Genomic DNA, 25,236 nt, shown 5'->3' on the forward strand with positions numbered 1-25,236 from the left:
TAAAAATATAAATATAATAAAAAAATATTTAAAATTTCATTGAAATGAAAGAATCAATTGTTTTTGGTAAAAATATAATATGGAGTATTTTTAATCCATGCATTGACTGTTCACTCTATATTATTATGCATTTATTGTTGTATTTATGAATTGTAATTGTGATTGAATTGTAATATTTGTCCTGTAGTGAAAGAGGAACATGGGTGGGGAATGAAGATTTGTATTGTTCTTATAGTTATAATTATTTGTATAAAAACAATTTTATTCATAATGAAGTAAATATATTTTGTTCTTACTTTTTATTTAAGTAGAAAATGATCAAATATAAAATTTATGATATAAAATAAAATTATTAGTACTCCACTTTTGTAAATAATGTTTTCTGAAAATTAATTATCATAAAAATATAAATTATAAAAAAAATTATAATATTTAGACTTAATTATTTTTTAGTCCCGGACCAGAGTAAATACAATTTCAATATTTTAAAAATATTTAATATAGTTTTTTTAAAAATAATTCAATACAATTCTTTCAATTAGATTGTTCAATTAAAATATATTGTATATTGAATTATAGATGTTGTTATCACATTAAATTTTAAAAAATTGGACATCATATTAAATTGTTTTAAAAAATTAGGATCACATTAACTTTTTTTAAAAAGTTAGAACCAAATTAAAATTTTAAAAAAGAATTAGGATGACATTAAACTTTATAAAATCTTAAAGATATAGTTGATTTTTAACCCTTAATATCGAGATTAAGAGAGTAATTAAGGTTGTAAATAATTATAATCTTATTTATTCATTCTTCTGGACTTGTTATTTGTGGTAGTATTTTTCGTGGGATTATGGAAGTTTATTAGTGGTTTATCTGTTTTCATTGATGTTCTGTTTTTTGTTGCTGAGTTTTATGAAATTATATATGCTATTGAACAAGCTCAAAACATGAATTTTACTAGTTTATGACTTGAATGTGATTATGTCTTTGTTTGTGCTGCATTTACGGCTAGGACTATTGTTCATTTGATGTTTTGTAATAGGTGAAACACTTGTCTTAACTATTGTGGAAAAATCAGGTTTAGGATTTCTCACATTTTTTGTGAAGGGAATGCATGTGTTGATAAGCTTACTAACTTAGGTTTTATTAATAAAGAGTATTTTCATTGGTATAATAGGTTTTCGTCTAATATTTTTCTTAGAGCTCTTTATTAATAAATATAGATTACCTTTGTACCGTTTTTATTAATATATGAGTTTTGGTTTAGTCCCCCCATATTTTCTTGTATTTCCTTTTTTTTATTTTAATAATACTTTTTTTTTATGTGCGATGATTATTGTTACTTTGACGTGTTAGTCTAGGTGAAATATCAAGTTTCATAATTATATCAAGTTTTAAAATGATGTCTAACATAAAAGTTTTTATTAAAATAACAGATATAACACTACAATAAAATTATGAAATAGAAACCAATGTTAGATACAAAAAATAATTAGTTGCTATAGTGACTAGATTAGAGATCATTTTAGAGACTAAACAAAATTTTAGTTTCTAAATTAGTTTCTATTATTTTTAAATAGTTTCTAAATTGGTATCTAATTAGCTATCAAAGTTTTAACTACCAATTATTATTGTTAAATAATATTATATTTTTTTAATAAATATTAATATTTATTTTATTTTATTTTATAAAAAAAATCTTTGTAGAGTGTTCCCTATATTCTTAGAAGGTGTTGTCGTATGGTTCACCCACACATGCGCCTTGATTTTTTAATACGTTGCACATTCATAACATAACATGCATAATAATCATTTGGATTGTTTTTATTTTTTGTTATAATATTTATGTGTTTATTCATTTATTTATATGTATGTATTGTAAGAACAATAACCTTTACATTTATTTTACCCTTTTTTTTAAGATTTTAATGTATTGTAAAAACAATAACCTTTAAATTTATTTTACCCTTTTTTAAACTTTCATTTTTTTCCAAATTATTTAGGACGTTGCTAGTAGTTTGTTTTATATGACATTCTAGCATATTTTTACGTTGTTATAGGAAGAAAAAGTGTGTTTGTCGAATAATCCAGTTTTATGAACTTTCTAAATTTAACTATGGAGTTGTTACTAAATAGTGAGACATTGGTAGAACACTCTCCACGTAAAAAAAAACTGTATAAAATAAATAAATAAAATATTAAATATAAAGTAGAATTTAACGTGATTCGATACTCAATCAATCGACAAATTACGAGATTAATTAGATTTTTTTATTCTATTTATTACAATTTTATTATAAACACAAATATCTCATAGGACACAAATATCTCTTAATTAATATTTATTTTTATATTATTATATGTTCTAAATTTTTGTATCTATAAAATAAACTAAGAGTAAAATAATATAATTATGCAAGTAGTTGTCTTATTTTATAATTTAATCTTAATCATAGATTGATACCCTTTTTAGTTTCGAATAAATACTTTTAAAATTATAAATAGACTCATAGCACGAATGAATAGTTTATGTTAATTTTTTAAAATTTTAATTATCAACTAAAATTAATGTAGTATACACCTGGTAACCAATATTTAATATTCTTTAGTACTGTTTACCAAATTTATACATATAACTAATAATTACTATTGCTAATTGTTACTATTCATCAAAGACATTTTTATAGATATAATATTATCGATACTGTGATTTATTGATTATCGATGGTAAGAAATCAAAATAAAAGAAAGATGATGACAAAATCAAGTAAACTATATATGAAAAAAAGAAAAAAAAAAGTTTGATGTAAATGATTATGTATGATAAAATGATATAATTTTCAAGTGATATGTGTTCTTACGTTGCTAATTTAAACAAATTTCCACTTGCTAAAATTCTGCCTCAAATAATGCCTCTAATCTTATTTCTTAAACATAATACATGAACCATGCCTGTGCTGCAAAATTTATGATCTAATTACCTTTTTCAGTTTTATAATATTTTGATGACTTCACCTCCATTCTGAGAATTATGGTTTTTTATTTTCCTTCTGGGAAACAAATTGTTAGAAAATTGAGGACTGCAATCTATTAGAAAGGATAAATCCATGTTCATGAATTTACAAAACCTTTTTTTAATTGAAGTGTATTGATATAATATAAAATTTAAAATTCTACCTTTAAAGTAATTTTTCTTTCAACAATTTTTAAAAAATATTATTAAAATATTACATTATAGTTAAGTAACATAAAGTAAACAAATGACGTGATATTATAAAATTCATACAAATTATTAGTTTATATGAAATATTGATTATATGTGTACGAGATTTTTAATTGCTATTTGTTCATACCCTTTTCTCCTTGTTTTTATTAGATAATTACACGTTCTTCCTAATTTCCACCTTTTCTTTGTGGAATTAATTTTATATGTTTATTATTTATTTTATTTATTATTAAAAGAACATATAGTGGATAAAGAAAGTAACGTTGTTTATCAATAATTCAAAAGTTGATATATGGTTACACAGCCAGAATATTAATAATTGGGTGATGATAATTTCACACCGCCATTTACTCTATATTCAAATTACAACTTTATAAACTATTATTTTGTTATAACATTTAATTTATATTTATTATTATTATTTTAATATAATATTTTATTATAAAAAAATAGTTGTTAAATGGATGTAGGTAAAATAGTGCGTCAAAAGGATATTTTAATAATTTTTTACACTAAAAGAATAAAAGCAAAAATTTAAAGAAATAAAAGTAATCTTAAAATTAGGTATTTTTCATTCCATACTTTTTTTTTAATGAATATAGAGCTTTATTTTATTATTAACTTTATTTTTATAAAATTCATGTTAGACATTATTAACTCTAAGAAGTAGATTTATTGTTTCTATCCATTATAAATCCTATTAGCTTGATATTTAATTGTAGGTACATAGTCAAAGAAATTCTCCTTGATTACTATATTTTTCACATTAATCATCTTTCAAATCTATGTTTATCCCTTTTTGTTGCTAGTTCCATGCTAAACAAAACAAATATTTAAGTTTGGCATAGATATATAATCATATTCTTCTTACCTTAATTAGCTTAAATGTGGGGAACGTTGAAGTCAAGTGTGCAATTTTGATAGAGTTTACAACAAAATAAATAATAACCAAGTGGTAGAGATATGAACCTTTTAGCACTCCATTGATTTTCATGGCTTCCTCACCAATTTTTTGAGTTATTTTTTTATTAGCTAGTTTCGCTCTTATTGTGGTTTAATGTTATTAAACTTATATTCATGTATATCAGATTGGACCACTTAATACTTTATCATGCATGAGATATTGGTTTCATGAAGTCAACCATAATATAGTTATATTCTTATTTAAACTTCGTATTTTTTTTATTTCAAGTGTTTGATAAAATTATTCAAAAACTATTTTAATTCTTTACTTTTAACTTTCACTTTAATTTAAGTTGTTATTATTTGCATTCTCACAGTCTCATCAAAGTTATTATATTTAAAAAATTATGATTTTGCTAAATAGTATACAATTTTTTCTTCAAAAATACATTCTTACCCACCATTCTATTATGGAATTTATCACACTTTTCAAATAATGCAATACATTATCTTTCTAAGAAAAATATAACTTTTTCTTGTGCAAACAATTTCCATTTCATTTTTTTTATTGTTTTTTGGTCTTTTGCAAATTGTCGTTGTTGAAGAAATACATTAAAAAATTAACAATTATATATACTTAAATTTAAAATTGCATATTTATCTTTTATATATGAGTTGTATTAATTCCACATCTTATATCTAATTAACATATATAACTAGCAACTAATGCAATTAATTAGGAACATGTGAATGATACACATGGTTGCTTACTCATTTTTAAAAACTCATTTCTCATATTATTTTTTTTCTCTCATGCTTGAAAATATAGAAAATGAGAAGTTGTCTTTTCTCTCACCATAGTATAGAATTGCTTTTGTTGTCCATATAGTTATCTAGATAAGGTGGATTTCACAAATTCTAGAAGAGAAGGACATGTTATTACTACTCGTGATGGTATGACAACTCTTTTTTATACTTCCTCTAATGATCATATCCAACGCAGTTTAAAAGGTCATCAATTTTCAGTATGATTGGACAACTACATTTTTCATACAATGCGATGTCTAAATTTTATCATATGATGCAATGTCTAAATTTTATCATATGATGCAATGTCTAAATCCACCCTCTTCCTCTTCTACACAGTCTTCATATCCAGGTACCCCTTTATCCCATAGTTAATTATGTTACTTGTAATAATTTCTTTGCTTCTCATTCTCGTTTTTTAGTTGCACTAACTACAAGAAAGAAAATTATGGACCCTTGAAGATTTACCCCCTCGAAAGAAAATTGTTGTAAATGGATGTACAAAATTAAATATAACTCTGATGGACTTTTATAACGACAAAAAACACATCTTGTTATTCTTGACAACAATCAAGTTGTGAGTATTGACTTCAATAAAACATTTACTTTAGTTGCTAAGATGGTCTATGTTGGGTATTTTTTTCATTTGTCGTTGTTTGTGGTTGCGAACTTTATCAAAGGGAAGTTCACAATGTCTTTCTTCATGGTGATCATGATGAAGAAGTATGCATGTCACTTCCTCCTAGGTTTTCTTGTGTCTTTCCTAGGAAAGCTTGTAGATTGCATAAATCTTTATATGCTATTTGTTATAAATATGTTTTATAATTTAGATTTAAGGATGTTTTATAAGTTATTATTTGAATATTATACTAAATGACAAGAAATTGGTTAAAAAATAAGATGGCATCTTGTAGGTATGACATGCCAAATCACTTTTTTTTTTTGTATACATTACATCCAATTAAAATTGCAAAAGGCTAAGAGAACGCGTTTGTCCCATGTGCTTCAGAAATTGGAAATCAACATCGTACATGTCATTTCTTTTTGCACTCCCATAGTTTTCATGTGCACCCTCATAAAGGTGGTTAAAAGACAAAAGTGTCTCATTTGTTGTCGCCACCCTTTGCCACTGTCACCACTCCTTGTCATCACTATCACCTTTGTTTATGTGTTGTGTCTTGGATAGATTCAAGGAAAAAAAATGTTCTTATGTAATCTGGAAGAGTCTCATATTACACAATTTGGAAGTTTTCTTTATGGAAAAATAACTTTCGAATGGGGAAATCTTAAAGTCTTTTTTATGCAAAAACTGACTTCCAGATTGTACAATCCGAAAGTCCAAAAAATCTTCCACATTACTTAATATGGAAGTCAAAAATGACTTATAGAATGTGCAATCCAAAACTTAAAAATTTTATGGAATGTGAAATTCGGAAGCCTTTTTCATGCAAAAAAATTACTTTCAAATTGCATAATTCATTTTTTAGTATCGATTATTTGACAACCCAATAAGTGGGTGCACCAAAAGTACAACCTGATAACCTGGACCATGAAATAATAAAATATTGGATTGTGGGGCACAGTTGTTGAGGTGAATTTTTTTAAAAATTTAGGGTTGAAAGGGCAGGTTTTGCAAAGGAAGAACAAAGCAAATGTTTCTGAGAGTACAATTTTGATTGGATTTGTGATTTTGATTAAGACTGTGATTTGGAATGCGAGTGTGAGTGCAATTCGAGATTTCGCTCGGATTTTGAGGTTGGTTTTGTATTATTGAGATTGCTTTTTGGATATTGGAGCTTTTTGTTGTTTTGATTTGGTAACTGTTTTCATATCTTTTTTCATCAAGTTTTCATTGGTTTGTTTTTTATTTTTAGGGTTTAATGTTTTTTTATTTTGTTTGTTTGTTTGTTGGATAGGGTTTTTGAGTGTTGAAGGTTGGGGTTTGTTGGTTGAAGTTTGTATTGGTTTGGATTTTGTTTTTTAGGGTGTTTTTATTTGCATTTTTGGGTGACTGATTTTGTAGTTTTTTGTGTGTATTCTGATATAGTGGTGATAAATTACAATTTGTTCCATAATGCCCTATTGAAGAGGAATGGTGGTGTTAATTTCAATACCTTACTCAGAATTGGACATTGTGGATTTCATGGCAAGGAGTTTGTATGGTTCTGCAAGATGAGTTTGATTAAATTTTGTATTCATTATTTTATTTATTTTTTACTTTATTTTGATGTGCATTATATTTTTTGGTTTTTGTAGACTTGAATTGTGGTATTCATGGTTTTAAATTGTTTAATTAATAATTTCTTCAGGATATAATGACAAGTAATGGAAGTTAAGATGATGAAGTTGTTATTATTGAGTCTAAGGTTTGATTGAAATCATTAGTTATTTTAAAAGGTAAAAGTGATGATATATTTGTTTTGTCATGTGGATGGTTGTGTTTATTTGTTCCATGTAATATGAAATATTTTGACGTTATTGGTAACTGTTTGTAATCATTTTCCATTTATTTGAGTTCATAATAAATGAATTTTTGATATTCATTATTTAGATATGGGTGATGGAGCATTTCTTCTCTTACAAGCGCCACGTGCCAAGGAGTGAAAATAAATATCCTCATATTATGCATTGGATAGATGTTAGAGTTTGTGACAATGAAATTGGATATGGTATGCATAAAAAATATGTTTTGTCATGCTTGTTGAAATTTGTATTACATTAATGTTGTTGTGAATGTAGATAATTAACTTTGGTATTATTTATGTCAACAAATAGGTTATTGTTCAGTTATGTGCGTCGAATGAAGAGTTTCGCAATGAATTGGTTGAAGAAGTGTTTCATGAAGTTGGATGTGGAATTAGGAAGCGCAAACCAAGAAAGGATGAAGTTGCTAGAGTGATGGTCAAAGTTGTTGAATTGATGCGCATATGTAAGGAGCATGAGGTATTAATTACGATTATGGAGAAAGAGGTGAATGAGTTACTTGAATTGTTAATTGCAAGAAAAAAATATGTTCCGGACGATATTTTCCCCAGTACTTGAACTTCTTTCAGTAGATCGCAGAGACCTCCAAATGCCAAAAAGTAGTGATAAAGACGTACCTGAAGATGAAGACCAAGGAAATGAAGAAGGCAACATGTTTTCTCGAATAAAGCGTGATCCCCCAGAAAATGTTTCAAGACTGGTGTGACGAGAACACCATGGACTACATATTCAAGAAAAACAAAAGCAAAAGCATAAGATGTTAGGCATAAGTAGTTGTTTTAGTGATACGTTGTTTAGGTTTTTGGGCTTTAAAGTAAATGGGTGTGCAATGGTTAATTTACATTGTGGATATTGTTGTAATTTATTTGATACTATATAATTTATTGTCATATATATTGGTGATAACAAAGATTTCTATTAAGGAATAACTTGTTTTATAGTTGTTGTGAAAAGTGTTATTGTGTCACTGCATGTTGTTACGAAGTGGACTTTAAGCCTAACTCAACCCCATAAAACCGGCTCATAGGGTTGAGGTTTGCACCCACATATATACTATGAAAAGGTCCTTATCTCTAGTCGATGTGGGATCTCCAACAAGATAGCGGGTGGCCTGATAAGCCCAACAAATACTCACTAGGAGAGGCTCGAAATGGTTCTGATACCATGTTACGAAAGTGGACTTTAAGCCTAACTCAACCCCATAAAACCGGCTCATAGGGTTGAGGTTTGCACCCACATATATACTATGAAAAGGTCTTTATCTCTAGTCAATGTGGGATCTCCAACACATGTGTTTGTAAATTGTGGTGTACAATAATAAGTCAGTGACCATTGTTTGGTGACTTGGTGGTCACCTTTGTAGTAATATTTGGTCACTCATTCAAAACAGAACACCCACAATTGCGACCAATAACAAACAACCCCTTTAAAACCCTAAACCCAAAATTACTTACCAAACTTACTTCGTATCTTCTCTGCGTCGTTGTCATCCCTCTTTGTCAATATCAACCACACAAATGGAACACACAGTACCAACCGCACAAATGCCCATCGCACAATATAGAACGCAACTCTCTCCGTCGTTCCTCTGCTTCTACTTATTCCTTTGCTTGCTCTACCTTTCCAATTTTCGTTTCCTGCTATCTTGGTAATAAAAACATGTCATCTCTTGGAAATACAAGCACATTTACTCAAACGTCTTTTCGAATTCCAATTTTCTCGTTTTCCTATGCCTTGCCAAATTGAAAAAATTGTCCCCACCACGTAAGCACCCCTCTCCACGTCACGGGTTGTATTTTAGCATAAGGGAATCTGGTTGTCAAATAATCATTTTTCTTCATTTTTTCATCAACCAAAAAGGAAAAATGGTGATTTTCATATTTATGGGGTGCATAAGGAAAGTATGGGGAGTAAAAAATAATAATGTACATAATATGTGTGGTCAAGGATAAAATTGGATAAGTTGTCCCACTAACTTTACCATTTTTATGTCATTTGTTGAGATTCGTAGGGTCTATTCCTAAACAATCTAAAAATACTAGATAATTTATGTGATACTATAAGCTTATAAGTTTTCATTCTCTATGATTTATTATTTTTACAAGTGAGAAAGAGAAAAAGAAATAATGTAATATCATTTATTATGTGAACTCATACTCTTTTAAGAAAGTCTTCATTATATATCATCTTTATGAGTTATTTCTTAAATTTAATATTGTTTTCTTTGTAGCTAGATCGATGTAAGAATACATAATACTTTAGTTCTTAATTTTAGGGGAAATTAAACAAAAAGATAATCAAAAGTTCCTCAATGTAATCATGTTTTCTAAGAGTGACATTGTATATTTGATTGTGATTTATTTTGATTATGGTTAAATCCTTTAAAAAATTCTTAAATAATAACTATAAATAACTCAAATTTTAGGATGAATCAATATAAAATCTTATGGTCCTTCTTATTATAGATATTTTGTTGTTAGATGATCTAATGTTCTTTTTGAAAACGTCTCGTGTTCTATTGAACATCCCTTCCAAAGTCTACCTATTATTTCATTATTTGATAATCTAACTAATTTGTTGAGAATTTATGTTATGTAACATATGCTATTTAAATATTTTGTGTAAAAGATTATATTGTGTTATTTGATTATAATGTATTTTGTTGGGTGTTGTGAAGATTAGGGAAATAACAAGAAGGGAGGGTTGAATCATTTATGGTTGTTGGGCAACTTCAACTTCTATAAATGTTCATTTTGCATCTCACGAGCTTTAATATGATATTTGCATTTAGTGCAACTTTGAATTTAACTCATTTCTCTTTGCAGTGTCCTTGATAACTAACAACATTTATCTCATAAGTAACGTAGTCTTTAGCACCAATTTATGCTTAAAGTGCATATCATACATGATGAATAATCGGGTTAGATTTGAAAGACTCATTGTGTCAGGAGGTTCATGATGAAAATAATTTTAACTCGTGTCTCAAGAAATCTTTGATATTTGTTTTATATTTGATGTTGAACGGATTTCTTTGGCAAACAGACATTCCTTGCAAATACAGAGTAAGCATATGAATATTTATTTAAGTAGAAGATTTTCATATCCTACATATATCGTATGGTCTGATGTTTAGTGTGCTATTTGTTTATTCTTATGTGCGCCTAATTAGACTTTGAAGAAAGATTGCACAATATTTTAACATTTTTCAGATGAAATACTTGCGTCTTACATGATTTGTTGTTTTTAAGCACTAATTAAAATCTTAGGATGTCAGAATTTTTTCGTAAAAAAATTTAAAGAAGCATGATTGGTATGCAAGATGAGTCAAAAAAAGCAGCCAACAATTTTTTTTTAAAGAAGCATGATTGGTATGCAAGATGAGTCAAACAAACCCATTTATGACATGCCAAATATGGTGCAACCCATTTCTTTGATATCAAATTAAACAAAAGGAAGAAAAAAGAGATACAAACACAATATGTCTCAACAAAATACTACACTCAATTCTTTGGTAACTCGTCAAGTTTCATTAATCAACAAGTGCAATATGGATATTATTCAATGATAACTCCTAACTTACAATATAAATATATTTTCAAAGTTTTTCTTCAATATTTTACAAATATTCTTTATCATAAGAGTCACTCTTAGATGTGTACAACACACGTATTTTTTTTACAAACAAGTCACTTTTAACTTACAATGCAAAAAATGTTTTAAAATATATATATAAACACTAAGATTAAATAGACAAAGGTTTCAATTTATTCCGAACTATAATACAATAAGCTCACTTTATAATAACAAAAGTTACTCTAGAAAAACATTTCAATAAAGAGTTTTTATAGAGAAAAAACAATTAAGAAGAGTATGAAAAAAAACCCTTCAAACTCGATGTATAACTATTCTATTACTATATTCTTGTATATGTATTTTCTTTTTTTTTTCATTTTCTTTATATACTTATGCAGAAAAAAATAGTTGTTGAGATTGATTGTTTTTCTTTATGATCTTCTTCAACTTTAGACTTACTTTTCATGAAAGTGTTCGTCCCATACAAATAATGTTGATGCATTTTAATACTTAATATAAAATCATAAATGTTGCATTATGCAACTCTTATATGAAATTATTGGATAAGATAATTCATGCAATTTATTAGTCTTTGTTAATGTATTTTCTATTAAGGAAATAATAATTATCAAATTATACGCAATTATTGTATGCAATATTGTACGATATTGTACAATGTTGTACCTAATTATATGCAATTAATTTAATAATGATAAAATCCATGATTAGTGGATCCCTACCTAATTATATTTTAATTTGTAGAGAGAAAGTCTTCCTACACTAGTATATATTTCTTATACATGAAGTGATGTAAATATACACATAAGAGAATAAAAACTTCTTCTTTCTTCCTACCATCTTCTTACATACAATTTTCTTATATGTTATCAGAGCACCGATCTTGGTGTTCTGACCGCCTCTCCATTTTTATCCACTAAATAAGAGATCATGTCTGGCAAAGAAGGCATCAGTAACGAGTCTGATAGAAACCTCGTACAAGGCTTCACCGCCGAGCAAATTCAGCAATTGACAATGGTTATTTAATCGTTCAACAATAATGGTAAAAGTGACACGTTTGTTAGCATTGCAGGTATGCTTGCTCATAACTCGTCTATTAATTCTGCTTTTACAAAATCATGGATTTTGGATAGCGGAGCAACCAATCATTTTGCATTTGATTCACAATTTTTCACACACATTTCATCATTTATTCCAAATGTTAATCTGCCCACAGGCTCAACTGCACCCATCTCATCTACAGACACAATTAAATTTAATGACAATATCACTCTCAAAGATGTTCTTGATGTTCTTTGTGTTCATTCTTTTAATTTAAATATCATGTTCGTTAGTAAGATAACGAGTTCACTAAATTGTTGTGTCGTTTTTACTCCACATGGTTGCTTTTTGCAGGACTTGGCTACGGAGAGGATGATTAGTTCAGGTAAACAACACGCAGGCTTATACTACATGTCTCCTCTTCCAAACCAAGTCCATGCATCTCAAATTTCGACCGACCCTGATTTATGGCACAAGCGCCTCGGACTTCCTTCTCCGGCGTGTTTACAACTTGCATCTTCCTTACTACCTATCAGTAAAAATCTCATTCCCATTCATAATAATTGTAGTATTTGTCCTAAAGCTAAACAGACAAGGCTACCCTTTCCTTTAAGCATAATAAAATCTCATTCTCCATTTAATCTATTGCATTGTGACATTTGGGGTCCTCATAAAACCCCAACTCATTTTGGAAAACGTTTTTTTCTCACTATAGTCGATGACTATATTTATGAATCACATGTCTGAAACCCAACATCTCTTAAAATCATTATCAATTTCAGGCATCTATTAAAACCATTTGTGTTGACAACGGATTGGAATTTATTTCTATGCATAATTTTTTTCTCAAAAAAGGTATTGAATGTCAACGCACGTGTGTCTACACGCCTCAACAAAATGGAGTATTATAACGCAAACATAGACACATTTTAAACACAGCACGAACCCTCATATTTCAGTCCCATTTACCATTAGAATTTTAGGGGGAATGCGTTTTAACCGCCACATATATCATTAATCGCTTGCCAACACCTTTACTAAAAAATGAATCACTTTTTGAGATGTTATATAATTGCCCACCTTCACTTTCTCACTTAAAAACTTTTGGTTGCCTCTATTATGCAACTGTTGTTTCACCTAAGCAAAAATTTGATTCGCGCGCTCGACAATGCATCTTCATTGGTTATCCTGTCAATAAAAAAGCATACAAATTATTTGATATAGATGCAGACACTTTTTTTACAAGTCGGGATGACATCTTCTATGAAAGTGTTTTCCCATTCTGCCAACCGTCCCAGACGCAATCCTCTTACCCACTCTTGTCCAACATTCACTCGATCAACCTTCTTCTCCTACTCATCACAATGCACCTGAACCTCCATCAAACCAACCTTCTTCTCCTACTCGTCACAATGCACCTGAACCTCCATCAAACCAACCTTTTTCTCCCACGCCAAGAAGTTTAGCACCCATTACCAAACCTTCACCAACTGACCTTCCTGTTCGACGATCCAGCCGCACATCAACCCCACCTTCCTGGCTTCAAGACTACGTAACGGGATCCCAAGCCAATCATTTGACCACTGCCCAAGACCGGCTGAATGGAACCAGGTATCCTATGCATCATTTTCTTTCTAATTCACGATTTTCTTCTACACATAGTGCATATCTTGGTAACATCACAACCACCAAAAAACCTCACACTTATGCTCAAGCTATCCTTGATCCAAATTGGCAAAAAGCAATGGACGAAGAGTTTTCCGCCTTGCAACTAAATCAAACGTGAACCTTGACATTGTTACCCGCTGGGCTGAAACTCATCGGATGCAAATGGGTCTATAAAATAAAGTATCACTCAGATGGCAGTGATAATAAGTGTCTAATTTCAGTAATATTTCATATTAAAATATACGCACTTATGAGAATTTATTGCTAATTTACATATAAAATAATCTCTAATTTATAAATTTATACCTTTTTATATTTTGTATGATCTTTATTTGAGTAAGAGTATTTTATTTCCAAATTTGGTGTTAATTGCAATTTCTAGGGAAGATTGGAGATTTGGATTAAAGATGAATGATTTAAGTTAAAAAGAGAAAGCTAGAAGGTCCTAGAATGGAAAAAGATGCAAAGAAAGATTGGGCATTTTTTATGTTTTATTACTTAGCCCATTAGCGTGAAACAGGAAGGAACCTAACCCTAGAAAATTAGGTTAAATAGGGGGCTAGAGGCTCAACCTTAGGGTGTCAGATTGAGAAGAAAACACCGGAGAGTGAATTGTAATCCAATTGGGAGAATGGAAAGTGCTAGAAGTAAGCGTGGCTAATTCTACCCTTTGGGATTGGGAGTAATATGCTCAAACTCTTATGTATTGAGGTGATATTTTATATATTAATATTCAGTTATTGATTAATTATTGATATTGTTGTTTTACTTTTAACTTTCCGTGACAAATTGAGAATCCTAAATCTGACTAGGAGGTATTTTTAGGGTTTGGACCTAAACAACAATACTTAACATATTTGAGTGATAGGAATAGACTTGAAATGTTAATTGCTATTAAACGTCTGAGCTTCGTTCTAAGTTGTTCTTATAATTATGCGAGAGATCGATAGTTAGGGGACATTCTTAAGGATTTTATATGCGAGGAATCGATATGAATGATTTTTATACGGGCATCAATTTCAATCAAAGAACTTAATATTGACATGCTAATCAAAATACATGAGAGTGAGAAAGATAAAACTTAATCCCTATTTTTCCAATTGAAGCAACTAATTCTTTGTTTGTTTTCTTACAACATATTCACTTCAAACTCTTTTTATTGTTTTGTTGTTATATTTAGCAAATATTGTACTCGATAATTCACTGTTCCTTGTGGGATCGATATCCGTTCTTAGGGACAATTATTACTTCTGACAAACATAGTGCACTTGCCGTAAAAAGTCATCAGGCAGCGTCGCTCAGATTGAAGGTGTCGACTATTCTAAAACTTTTCCACCAACAGCAAAATTAACAACTTTGAGGTGTCTCCTCACCATTGCAGCAGCCAAAAATTGGTTTACTCACCAGCTAAATGTGCAAAATGCCTTCTTACATGGCACATTGCATGAAATTATTTACATGAACTTGCCACCACCCAGGCATCATCGATAGGGGGAGGACATTGTATGGCGACTCAACAAATCCATTTATGGTCTCAAACAGGCATCTGGACATGGTTTTCAACATTTTCTCATGTGATTAAATCTATAGGATTTCAACAGTCCAAGACAGACTACTCTCTATTCACAAGACAGAATAACTCATCATTTACTGTCCTTTTGATTTATGTGGATGATATTCTTTTGACAGGAAATGATTTGACAGAAATTTAGCTTGTTAAAGACTGTTTATTACAACAATTTCTCATTAAAGATCTTTAAGATTTAAAATATTTTCTAGGGATTGAATTTTCTCGTTCCAAAGCTGTTATTTACATGTCACAAAGAAAATATGCGCTTGATATTTTGCAGGATACAGGATTCACAGGTGCTCGTCCAAACAAATTTCCAATGGAGCAATATCTAAAACTCACACCAGACGATGGAGAGTTATTAAAGGATCCAGTTAAATATAGGCGACTCGTGGGACAACTAATATACCTCACGGTTACTCGACCTGACATAGCATTTTTGGTTCGGACCCTAAGTCAATATATACCGGCTCCACAGAAACCTCATTGGGATGCCGCAATTCGAGTCCTAAAGTACATCAAAGGATCACCGGGACAAGGATTGCTATTGCCATCCGAGAACAATCTGACATTGACAACTTATTGTGACTCAGACTGGGCAGGTTGTCAGACAACTCGGAGATCCGTATCTGGATATTGTATTTTTCTTGGTTCAAACGTACTAAGATCATCAGCAGAAGCAGAATACTGCGCGATGGTCATTACTTGTTTGGAGATAGTTTGATTGTGATATCTGTTGCAAGATTTAAAGGTGTCATGTAACTTGACAGCTCCCGTGACAATCAAGCGGCATTACATATAGCATGAACCCAGTATTTCATCAACACACTACCACATTGTACGAGAAAAATTACAAACCGAGATAATCAGTCCTTCATATGTACCGACACAATATCAGCTCGTAGATATTTTTACGAAAGCACTAGACAAGTAACAGTTTTTGACGTTACGACACAAGTAGGGTTCTTGATCTTCACCTATCAACTTGAGGGGAGTATTAAGGAAATAATAATTATCAAATTATACGCAATTATTGTATACAATATTGTACGACTAATATATATTTCTTATATATGAAATGATGTAAATATACACATAAGAGAATAAAAGCTCTTTCTTTCTCTTAACCATCTTCTTACATACAATTTTTTTATATTTTTTCTTATATTTTCGTTTGCTTGTTATTTTCTTTTTTTTTTTATAGTATGACAACTTGTGAACTAGGTGGAGTAGGTACAACAATGATTTGCAACAAAAACGTGTTTGTAAGAATCTTTGTTATGATTTCTAAGTGTTGTACCGTTACCGACAAAAGTTGTGTGGCCTTATTCAAAACTGCAAACGAAGTAAACAAAAAGAAACATTAATTTGTTCAATAAATCCTTTAATAAAACCTTTCATACACACGTCTACTAAGCGTCCAAAAGTTGTTTTTATTTATAACTTTTAACTGGTGAGAGCATGCAAATATTTAGGTAAATAATATTTAAGTATTTTAAATATTTAAACAAAAAATTATTTCTTTTTTCAATTATATTATGACATAGGATTGCTTAACACATCAGCACTCAATACTAACTTCTTTTAAGTGAGATATAATGACCAATAAACTCTTCCACCTATCAATCACATTATATATATAAAACATGGAAATATGTCTTAAATTTGATAAGCTTCCTAAATCCAATTCAGTAAAATTTAATTAAAAAATTCAAGTCCAACATATACGTGAATTCCTTATAATTTATGTTTACTTGGCAAACTTTTTTGCCTTGGTTCCTCTTGTTGCTCTCAATCATGGTCCTCAATGGTGACATTTTCGTAGCATTTCCATTGATGTAATCTAAATACAACCTAAAATGATATTAATATAATAACTAGTAATTATATTTGTTAGGGGTTAAGATATTATTTATATGATCACAATAGACGTTATTCTTAATGAACAATAACAAATATGTATAATCATAAAATAAGATTTATGGGTATTATCAGTTATTTGTTATATTCACTCTAGTCAATCAGCATTGGATACTTAAAAATTATTGGATCTCCGACCCCAACCCACGAGGGCCACGCGTGTTATATTATGCTGTTACAATCCCCTTCTGTTGGAAACACAAGGCATGAAGTTTCTGTTCAATCTTTACCATTCATTCTATAATCTTGTTATCATGAAAGCTCTATAGACGAATATGATATTAATCAGTGATTCTCACGTCCAAATCAAAAAACAAAAGACATTGCATTAATATATGTACTGAATATGCAAACACGTGGCACTCGCTGAGATTGAATAATACGGAATGAGATATGGAAAAGATTTTGGTGAAACAGAAAAGTAATATACATATAAACATTATGTAATAATATTTTAAATTAAAAAGTAAAATAAATATGATTAAAATATTCATGAGATAAATAGCCACTCTTCATCCACAGAGTGAAAAGAGAAGAAAAAACAATGGAGCCAGGAGGAGCATTAAAAATATACTTTCTACCATTCTTCGCACAAAGCCATCAAACCACACTGGTTCAGCTCGCTCGCTTGATTGCCTCACGTGGCCACCACGTCACAATCCTCGCCACTCCCGCCAACGCCCAACTCTTCCAAAAAACCATCCACCACGACATAGCCTCCGGCCACCACATCCGCGTCCACCTCATCAAATTCCCCAACACCCACGTCGGTCTACCGGAAGGCGTGGAAAATCTCGTTTCAGCCACCACCAGCGCCACCGCCGGAAAAATCTACATGGCAGCGCACCTCATCCAGCCTGAGGTCGAAGCTGCCCTGAAAGAGTCCCCTCCCGATGCCTTCATCCCTGACATGCTCTTCACCTGGAGCAAGGACTTGTGCAAGCGTCTTCAAATCCCGAGGCTCGTCTTCAACCCTATGTCCATCTTCGACATGTGCATGGTCCAGGCCATTAAAACCCACCCCGAAGTCTTTCTCTCCGATTCCGGGCCTTACAAGATTTCGGGTCTTCCCCACCCTCTCACTCTACCGGTCAAACCCTTGCCGGGTTTCCAAGCACTGATGGAATCTCTTCTTGAAGGTGAAGAGGAGAGTCATGGAGTTATCGTGAACAGTTTCGCTGAACTCGAGCCTGAGTACACTCATCATTACGAAAACCTAACAGGAAGAAAAGTCTGGCATGTGGGCCCCATCCACCACATGGTGGAACAAAGCATTAAGAAACCTGTGATTGTCAACGAGACCAGACACGAGTCTCTCACGTGGCTTGACTCAAAGGAGAAAGACTCGGTTCTCTATGTTTGTTTCGGAAGCCTCACTCTTCTTTCCGACAAGCAGCTTCATGAACTGGCCACCGCCCTGGATGCTTCCGGACACTCTTTCATCTTGGTGGTTCACCGGAAAAACAAAGAGGACCATGAGGAAGAGAAGTGGATGCCGGAGGGGTTTGAGGAGAAAATAGGGAAGGAGAAGAGAGGGCTGTTGATTAAGGGGTGGGTGCCGCAGTCTTTGATCTTGAGCCACTCTGCTGTGGGAGGGTTTTTGACGCACTGTGGGTGGAACTCGGTGGCGGAGGCCATCAGTGCTGGTGTTCCGATGGTGACCATGCCGGTGTTCAGTGATCAGTATTATAATGAGAAGCTAATAACGGAGGTGCACGGGTTTGGGGTGGAGGTGGGTGCGGCGGAGTGGAGCATTTCGCCGTACGAGGGGGAGGAGGAGGTGGTGAGTGGGGAGAGAATAAAGGAGGCCGTGAAGAGATTGATGGATAAAGGAGATGAAGGGGAGAAGATAAGGAAGAAGACGAAGGAGATGAAAGAGAAAGCATGGAGCGCTGTTGAAGAAGGTGGATCCTCACAGAATAGTATCACTGCTCTCTTGGATCATCTCAAACTTCTCTTGCCTAAATAGGCTAACGACTCTTCACATCCCAATTATTACTCCTCTTCATCTCTCCTTTTACCGGGACGAAATTTTTCTTTTTCTTTTCCATTTTTATCGGAGTGCTTTTTACGATGTTCTTGTCAGAAAAATATCACTATTTTTAAATTATAATTTGGAATTGCATTGTGATACATGGATTACTGCAACCAAAATGTTTTGTTAATCATTAACAATATGTTCACTAACACGTATTTAACGCTTTACACGTGATATTGAGGGAGGATGATATTGCAATCACAATCAGACCCATTATAAGGGTATGTGGACCCATTTGGTTAAGGGTGTGTATAGATCAGGAAGAAAGGAGAGAATTTAAGAAAGTGATTTGAGATGAAAGTCTGAGGAAAGTTATGTTGTTTAGATTAAGGTATATGTAGAGTAAATTTTTAGAAAAAGTTTATTAAAATTTGTGAGTGATGTGATGTATGTAGTAAGATTTTTAATTTTTTAAAATATTAGAATGTAAATTTATAAATTTATCCTAATTTTTAAAAAGGAAAAATAAATTTTAGTAATTAAAATTTTGTATATTTTTTTATTTATTATAAATAATTTTTTATTATTATTAATTATTAGTATTTATATTTTAATAATATTATTAAATATTTTTATTGTTTAAATTTATTTAATATTTAATATTTTTATTGTTAATATTATTATTTAGTAAATTTATTTTAATTATTATTATTTATAATTTTATTACTTTTTTTTATATTATTATTATTTTTAATTTTACGTATATTATTATTATTTTATAATTTTTATATTTATATTATTAATTTATTTCTTTTATTATTATTATATAAATATATTTAAATTATTATATAAATATATTTATATTATTATTATATAAATATATTAGTTTATTATTATTATTATATTATATTCTTCCTAATTTTTTGCTTTTCTTCGCATTGGCGCAGGATGTAATTTCCTTCTTCTCCTGCATATGAGCTCTTTTCATTCTTCATAATTGACTGGAAACAAACGTGAAATTCTCTTGCAAATCATTGCCTTTCAATCCGAGTGAATAGTATTCACTCAGATCCAAACACAACCTAAATGATTATATCTAAAAGGATCTCTTTTATTCTTTGTAGGGATTAGACCCCCTTTTCTGTTAGGATTATTTGTTATAGTTTTTCAGTATTTTCAGCACAATTGTCTATTAGAACAAATAGCTTTTCAAAGGGTATTTTATATATCCTACTAGACTAGGAGAGTATGCATGTTTTTGGTTATGTTATTTTTATCCTAAAAGTTGTTTTTTTATTCTTTTATATCTCTATCCCAACACTTTTTGTTCTTCCCCATCCCCGCTCCATCACTGTATCAATTTGGTGTTTTCATTGAACCTATCTCCATGCCTCCCAAATCAATCAAAGATTTAGAGGAAACCCTCCAAACCATTTTAGACAAACTAGCCCAACTCCAAACCCAAATCCAACAAACTCATGACGTTAGAGGTGGGGGTCGAGTCTTGGGCCTCACACCTGAGATGATCCTCAATTGTTTTATTTCAGGTTTGGTCCCAGAAATCAGAAGAGAGATTTTTGTTCTTCAACCTACCTCAATCACCCAAGCCATGGGCCTTGCGAAGCTCTTGGAATCTAAAATCCATGATTCAAGGAAATATTACCGTAACCCATCATTCCACAACCATCCCCCCATCTTTTACCACCACCATGTCCCCTTTTCCAACACCAAACAAAAACCACTGCACTCACCTCTACTTATAAAAAAACTTTCATCCACCTAATTACAAGAACGTAGAGCAGCCGGCTTATGTTACAATTGTGACGGAAAAAAAAATTCCTGGTCACAAATGTATCACCAAACGTTTCTTAAGACTTCTTAATGAAGAACCTACACCAGAAACCCCCTCCTCCCCCCCCCCCCCCCCAAACCTTCACAGTCTTAGATATTGTTTCTGACACTGATGACCCTACTCCTGTACACCTATCTCTCCAGGCCTTTTCTGGAACCCCCTCGGCCTACACCTTCAAACTTCAGGGGTTTATTCATCATACACTCGTTACCATTTTAATAGACACTGGGAGTTCACACAATATCCTCCAACCTCGCCTAGCCCATCACCTCAACCTTTGCACCCTTCCTATTAAACCTTTTTCCATCATGGTTGGAAACGACGAAAAATTCATTGCACACATCTCAATCCTACAGTTACTGTTTCTATACAAAATCATTTTTTTTCCATCCCATTTTACCTCATCCCAATTGAAGGAGCAGATGTAGTCCTAGGAATGGACTGGTTGCGCTGCCTCGGACCCCTACAAGCAGATTTCTCTACACCACAACCCTCTTTCCATCAGCAAGGCACCCTCATAACCCTAGTTGGAACCATCAAACTCTTAGACACACACGCTTCTGTCACCAATATTTGTCACCTCCTACATACCAAAGCCATAACATGACTTCATTTGCTCACCTTTCAACCGGATCCCTTACCATGCCCCAACCCTTCCCCACCAAGTATACACCCCACGATTCAAACCCTACTCCATACATACCATTCATTTTTCTCACCTCCTCACGGGTTGCCTCCCCACCTCCCCCATGACCATCACATTCCCTTGATCCCAAACTCCACCCGTATAAATATCAAACCCTACCGTTATCCCCACACCCACAAACACACTATGACTTCTCTCATTCAAGAAATGTTATATGAGGGCATCATATGACCAAGTACCAGCCCCTTCTCTTCCCCTATCATACCCATAAAAAAAAAGATGGATCATAGAGATTTTGTGTGGATTACATGGCTCTAAATGTTATCACGGTGAAGGATAGATTTCCTATCCCCACGATTGAGGAACTCTTGGATGAATTAACTGAGGCACGCGTGTTCACTAAGCTAGACTTAAGATCTAGCTATCACCAAATACGGGTAAACCCCACAGACTGCAACAAGACAGCTTTTTGAACCTTTGATGGTCATTATGAGTTTTTAGTTATGTCATTTGGCTTATCTAATGCTCCGTCTACCTTTCAAGCTGCAATGAATGACCTCTTCTAACCTTATCTAAGGCGTTTTATACTAGTTTTCTTTGATGACATCTTAATTTATAGTACATCCATGACAGACCATATTCAACATCTCAACATTGTTCTCCAATTACTTCAGACTCACCAGTTTTTTGTTAAAGAATCAAAATGCAATTTTGCAGCCCCTACAATTGCCTATTTGGGCAATATCATTCAACAGGGAACGGTTTCCCCGGATTCATAAAAAATTCAAGCTATTCTACAGTGGCCCGAGCCCAAATCATTCACTACGTTGCGTGCGTTTTTTGGCATTACGGGGTTTTATCGGAAGTTTATTCACGGATATGCCACTCTTGCCTCTCTACTCACGGATTTACTCAAATTGAAAGTTTTTACATGGAATCACATGGCCAACACAACCTTTCTACAGTTCAAAAATATCCTAACTACACCTCCTATCTTGAACCTCCCTGATTTCACCATTCCTTTTGTAGTAGAAACAAACGCTTCCAATTTCGTCATTGGAGTTGTTTTATCTCAAGCAGGGCACCTTATTGCCTTCTTCAGTAAGAAGCTATGTCCAAAGAAACAAAGCAGTTCAGTATACGTTAAAGAGATGCTAGCAATTGCTGAATCTGTTAAGAAATGGAGGCACTATCTCATTGGCAATCACTTTCAAATTATCACAGACCAACAAAGTTTAAGGGGATTACTTACCAGCACTTGCCATACACCGGAACAACAAAAATGGGCTTCACGACTTATTGGGTACAGTTTTGATATCCTTTATCGGCCCGGACGTCACAACCAAGTTGTTGATTTCCTTTCCAGGCTACCACCCTCAGTTTTCTTAACCATCTCTTCCCCACTACCCGAGCTCATCACCAAATTAAAAAAATACTATTAGACAACAAATGGACAACAAGAAAAAACAAAATTGATAGGTATTCTCAATTCAAATTTCAATTTTCACAATGACTTACTGTACCACGGCCAGAACTTTACATTCCATCAGCAATCAACCTCCGCCCATCCATTCTTCACGAGTTTCATGCAACCCCATCCGCAGGGCATTCCGGTCTCAAAGCCACTCTAGCTCGTTAAGCTGCCTCTTTCTATTGGTTAGGTATGTACAAAGACACAAAATTGTTCATCAAAGAGTGTCTCCCCTGCCAACAGAACAAACCCATCAACAAAAATCCTTAGGATTATTACAACCCCCCCCAACCAGAATTTGGGATGAACTAACAACTAATTTTATTACCCACTTACCATCATCTTTCGGCCATACGGTTATTTTGGTGGTCTGTGACCGACTTTCAAAATCAGCTCATTTCATAGCCCTCCCCACATCCTTCACCGCCTTCCATCTAGCCAATCATTTTTCTGTGGAGATCTATAGGTTGCATGGCATTCCGAAGTCCATAATCTCAAACCGAGACCCGCTCTTCCTCAGTAACTTCTGGAATGAGCTTTTTCACCTACAAGGCACAAAACTGAAATTTAGTACGGTTTATCACCCTCAGATAGATGGTCAAACCGAGGTTATCAACAAAAGTTTAGAGATATACCTTCGGTGTTTCACCAGTGACCATCTGCGGAGTTGGTACAAATACTTACACCTCGTCGAGTTTTGGTACAATTCTTCTTACCATTCGGCCATCAAAACAACCCCGTTCCAAGCATTCTATGGAAGACCACCACCATCTATCCCGGATTATGTGTCCGGTACTGCATCAGAACCCAATCTAGAAACCACCCTCAAAGAGCGAACGCAGATATTGCATCAGTTGAAGACAAATTTGCCGTTGTCACAACAACACATGGCCAAGACAGCGAACATTGGACGACGTCATTATGTTTTCATCGTCAGCGATTGGGTACTCCTCCGACGAAAGGCTTACCGCCAAACATCCCTCACCGGCTCCCCTCACCACAAGCTTTCCCGAAAATTCTATGGCCCATACCCTATTACCAAACACATTGGTGAAGTGGCTTATGAATTAGCTCTCCCACCAGATTTCAAGATTCACCCAGTATTTCACATATCTCTTCTCAAACCATATCATGGACCAAAACCCCCTCTACCCCACCACCCTCCCAATTAGGAAATAAACTCGCACCTTTTGCACCCTCCCAACATAAACCTAAGTGAAACCTTAAGTGAGACTTCAAGCTCGCCTAACACAATCCTAATGCCATCCACACACGCCACGTGTCCTCCATCAGGAGCCCTCATTAAACCCCTCCACCAACCAGCCACCTCTGCTTCACGGACCCATTTACTCCCACAACTACCCTCACCTACCCATTTACTTCCACAAGTAAATGCACCTAACCATCTACCCACACCATCAATGCACGCCACGCCATCTCCATCAATGACCCACACTGTACCACGTCATCAACACCCTGCAACACCTTCACGTGACTCTGTGCCACATTTAATACAAGTAGTTGGCACGCACCCCCTTTCAACGTTACAAAACCCTTCCCATTCCCAACATTTCCCTTTGGGCTTCACATGTCATTCTACAACCCACTCTCAACCCCCTTTGCTAACACCACACCCCAACATGACCCAAAAGCCCGCACCAAACCCAACACACTTTCCCAATATATTCCCACCCTCTCACATCTACCCCCACACCACAGAAATTACCTTGGCCCACCAACCACCACCCACATCAAATATTCCAACATTTTTTCCCCAAACAAGCTCCCACCAAAAAAATAGCGTGGCCCAATCCTTCTCCCCCCAAACACCAACATTCGCTCTCAATAAAACAATAACCACACCACCCCGTTTTACCTTCCGCACCCCTAGTTCCTATACCACCGTGTCATCCACCACAACTCCTCCACCAAGTTCATCAATCTCAAACGTTGAGGACAAGGTTACTCTGCAAGGGTCGACTATTGATACTGGACTCACAACCACAAGGCTCATTAGAAGGGTATCTAGGCCCATTTGGTTAAATGACTATATCTAAAAGAATCTCTTTTGTCCTT

General features: G+C 33.1%; 1 protein-coding gene and 1 long non-coding RNA gene across 2 annotated transcripts; one reads left to right on the forward strand and one right to left on the reverse strand.

Annotated features, from left to right (window-relative positions):
• The first annotated feature begins 17,527 nt into the window (after positions 1-17,527).
• Positions 17,528-19,361, forward strand: LOC137818667 (UDP-glucosyl transferase 73CC6). The gene has a single exon (XM_068622222.2). The coding sequence runs from the start codon at positions 17,758-17,760 to the stop codon at positions 19,180-19,182; it is 1,425 nt and encodes a 474-aa protein (XP_068478323.1). The 5' UTR covers positions 17,528-17,757; the 3' UTR covers positions 19,183-19,361.
• Positions 19,362-22,328: 2,967 nt separating this feature from the next.
• On the reverse strand, positions 22,329-24,389 carry LOC137819330 (uncharacterized). Its single transcript, XR_016516304.1, has 5 exons — positions 23,796-24,389; positions 23,497-23,705; positions 23,208-23,393; positions 22,942-23,092; positions 22,329-22,798 (listed from the first exon to the last, which is right to left on the reverse strand). It is a non-coding gene; the product is annotated as an uncharacterized LOC137819330 (long non-coding RNA).
• Positions 24,390-25,236: the final 847 nt, after the last annotated feature.

The sequence above is a fragment of the Phaseolus vulgaris genome, chromosome 10 (genome assembly GCF_051622355.1).
Source record: "Phaseolus vulgaris cultivar YP4 chromosome 10, ASM5162235v1, whole genome shotgun sequence".
Classification (NCBI taxonomy): domain Eukaryota; kingdom Viridiplantae; phylum Streptophyta; class Magnoliopsida; order Fabales; family Fabaceae; genus Phaseolus; species Phaseolus vulgaris.

What these genes read in the sequence shown, in the direction of transcription:
- LOC137818667 (XM_068622222.2), top strand. Translation starts at nt 17,758, where the DNA reads ATGGAGCCAGGAGGAGCATTAAAAATATACTTTCTACCATTCTTCGCA.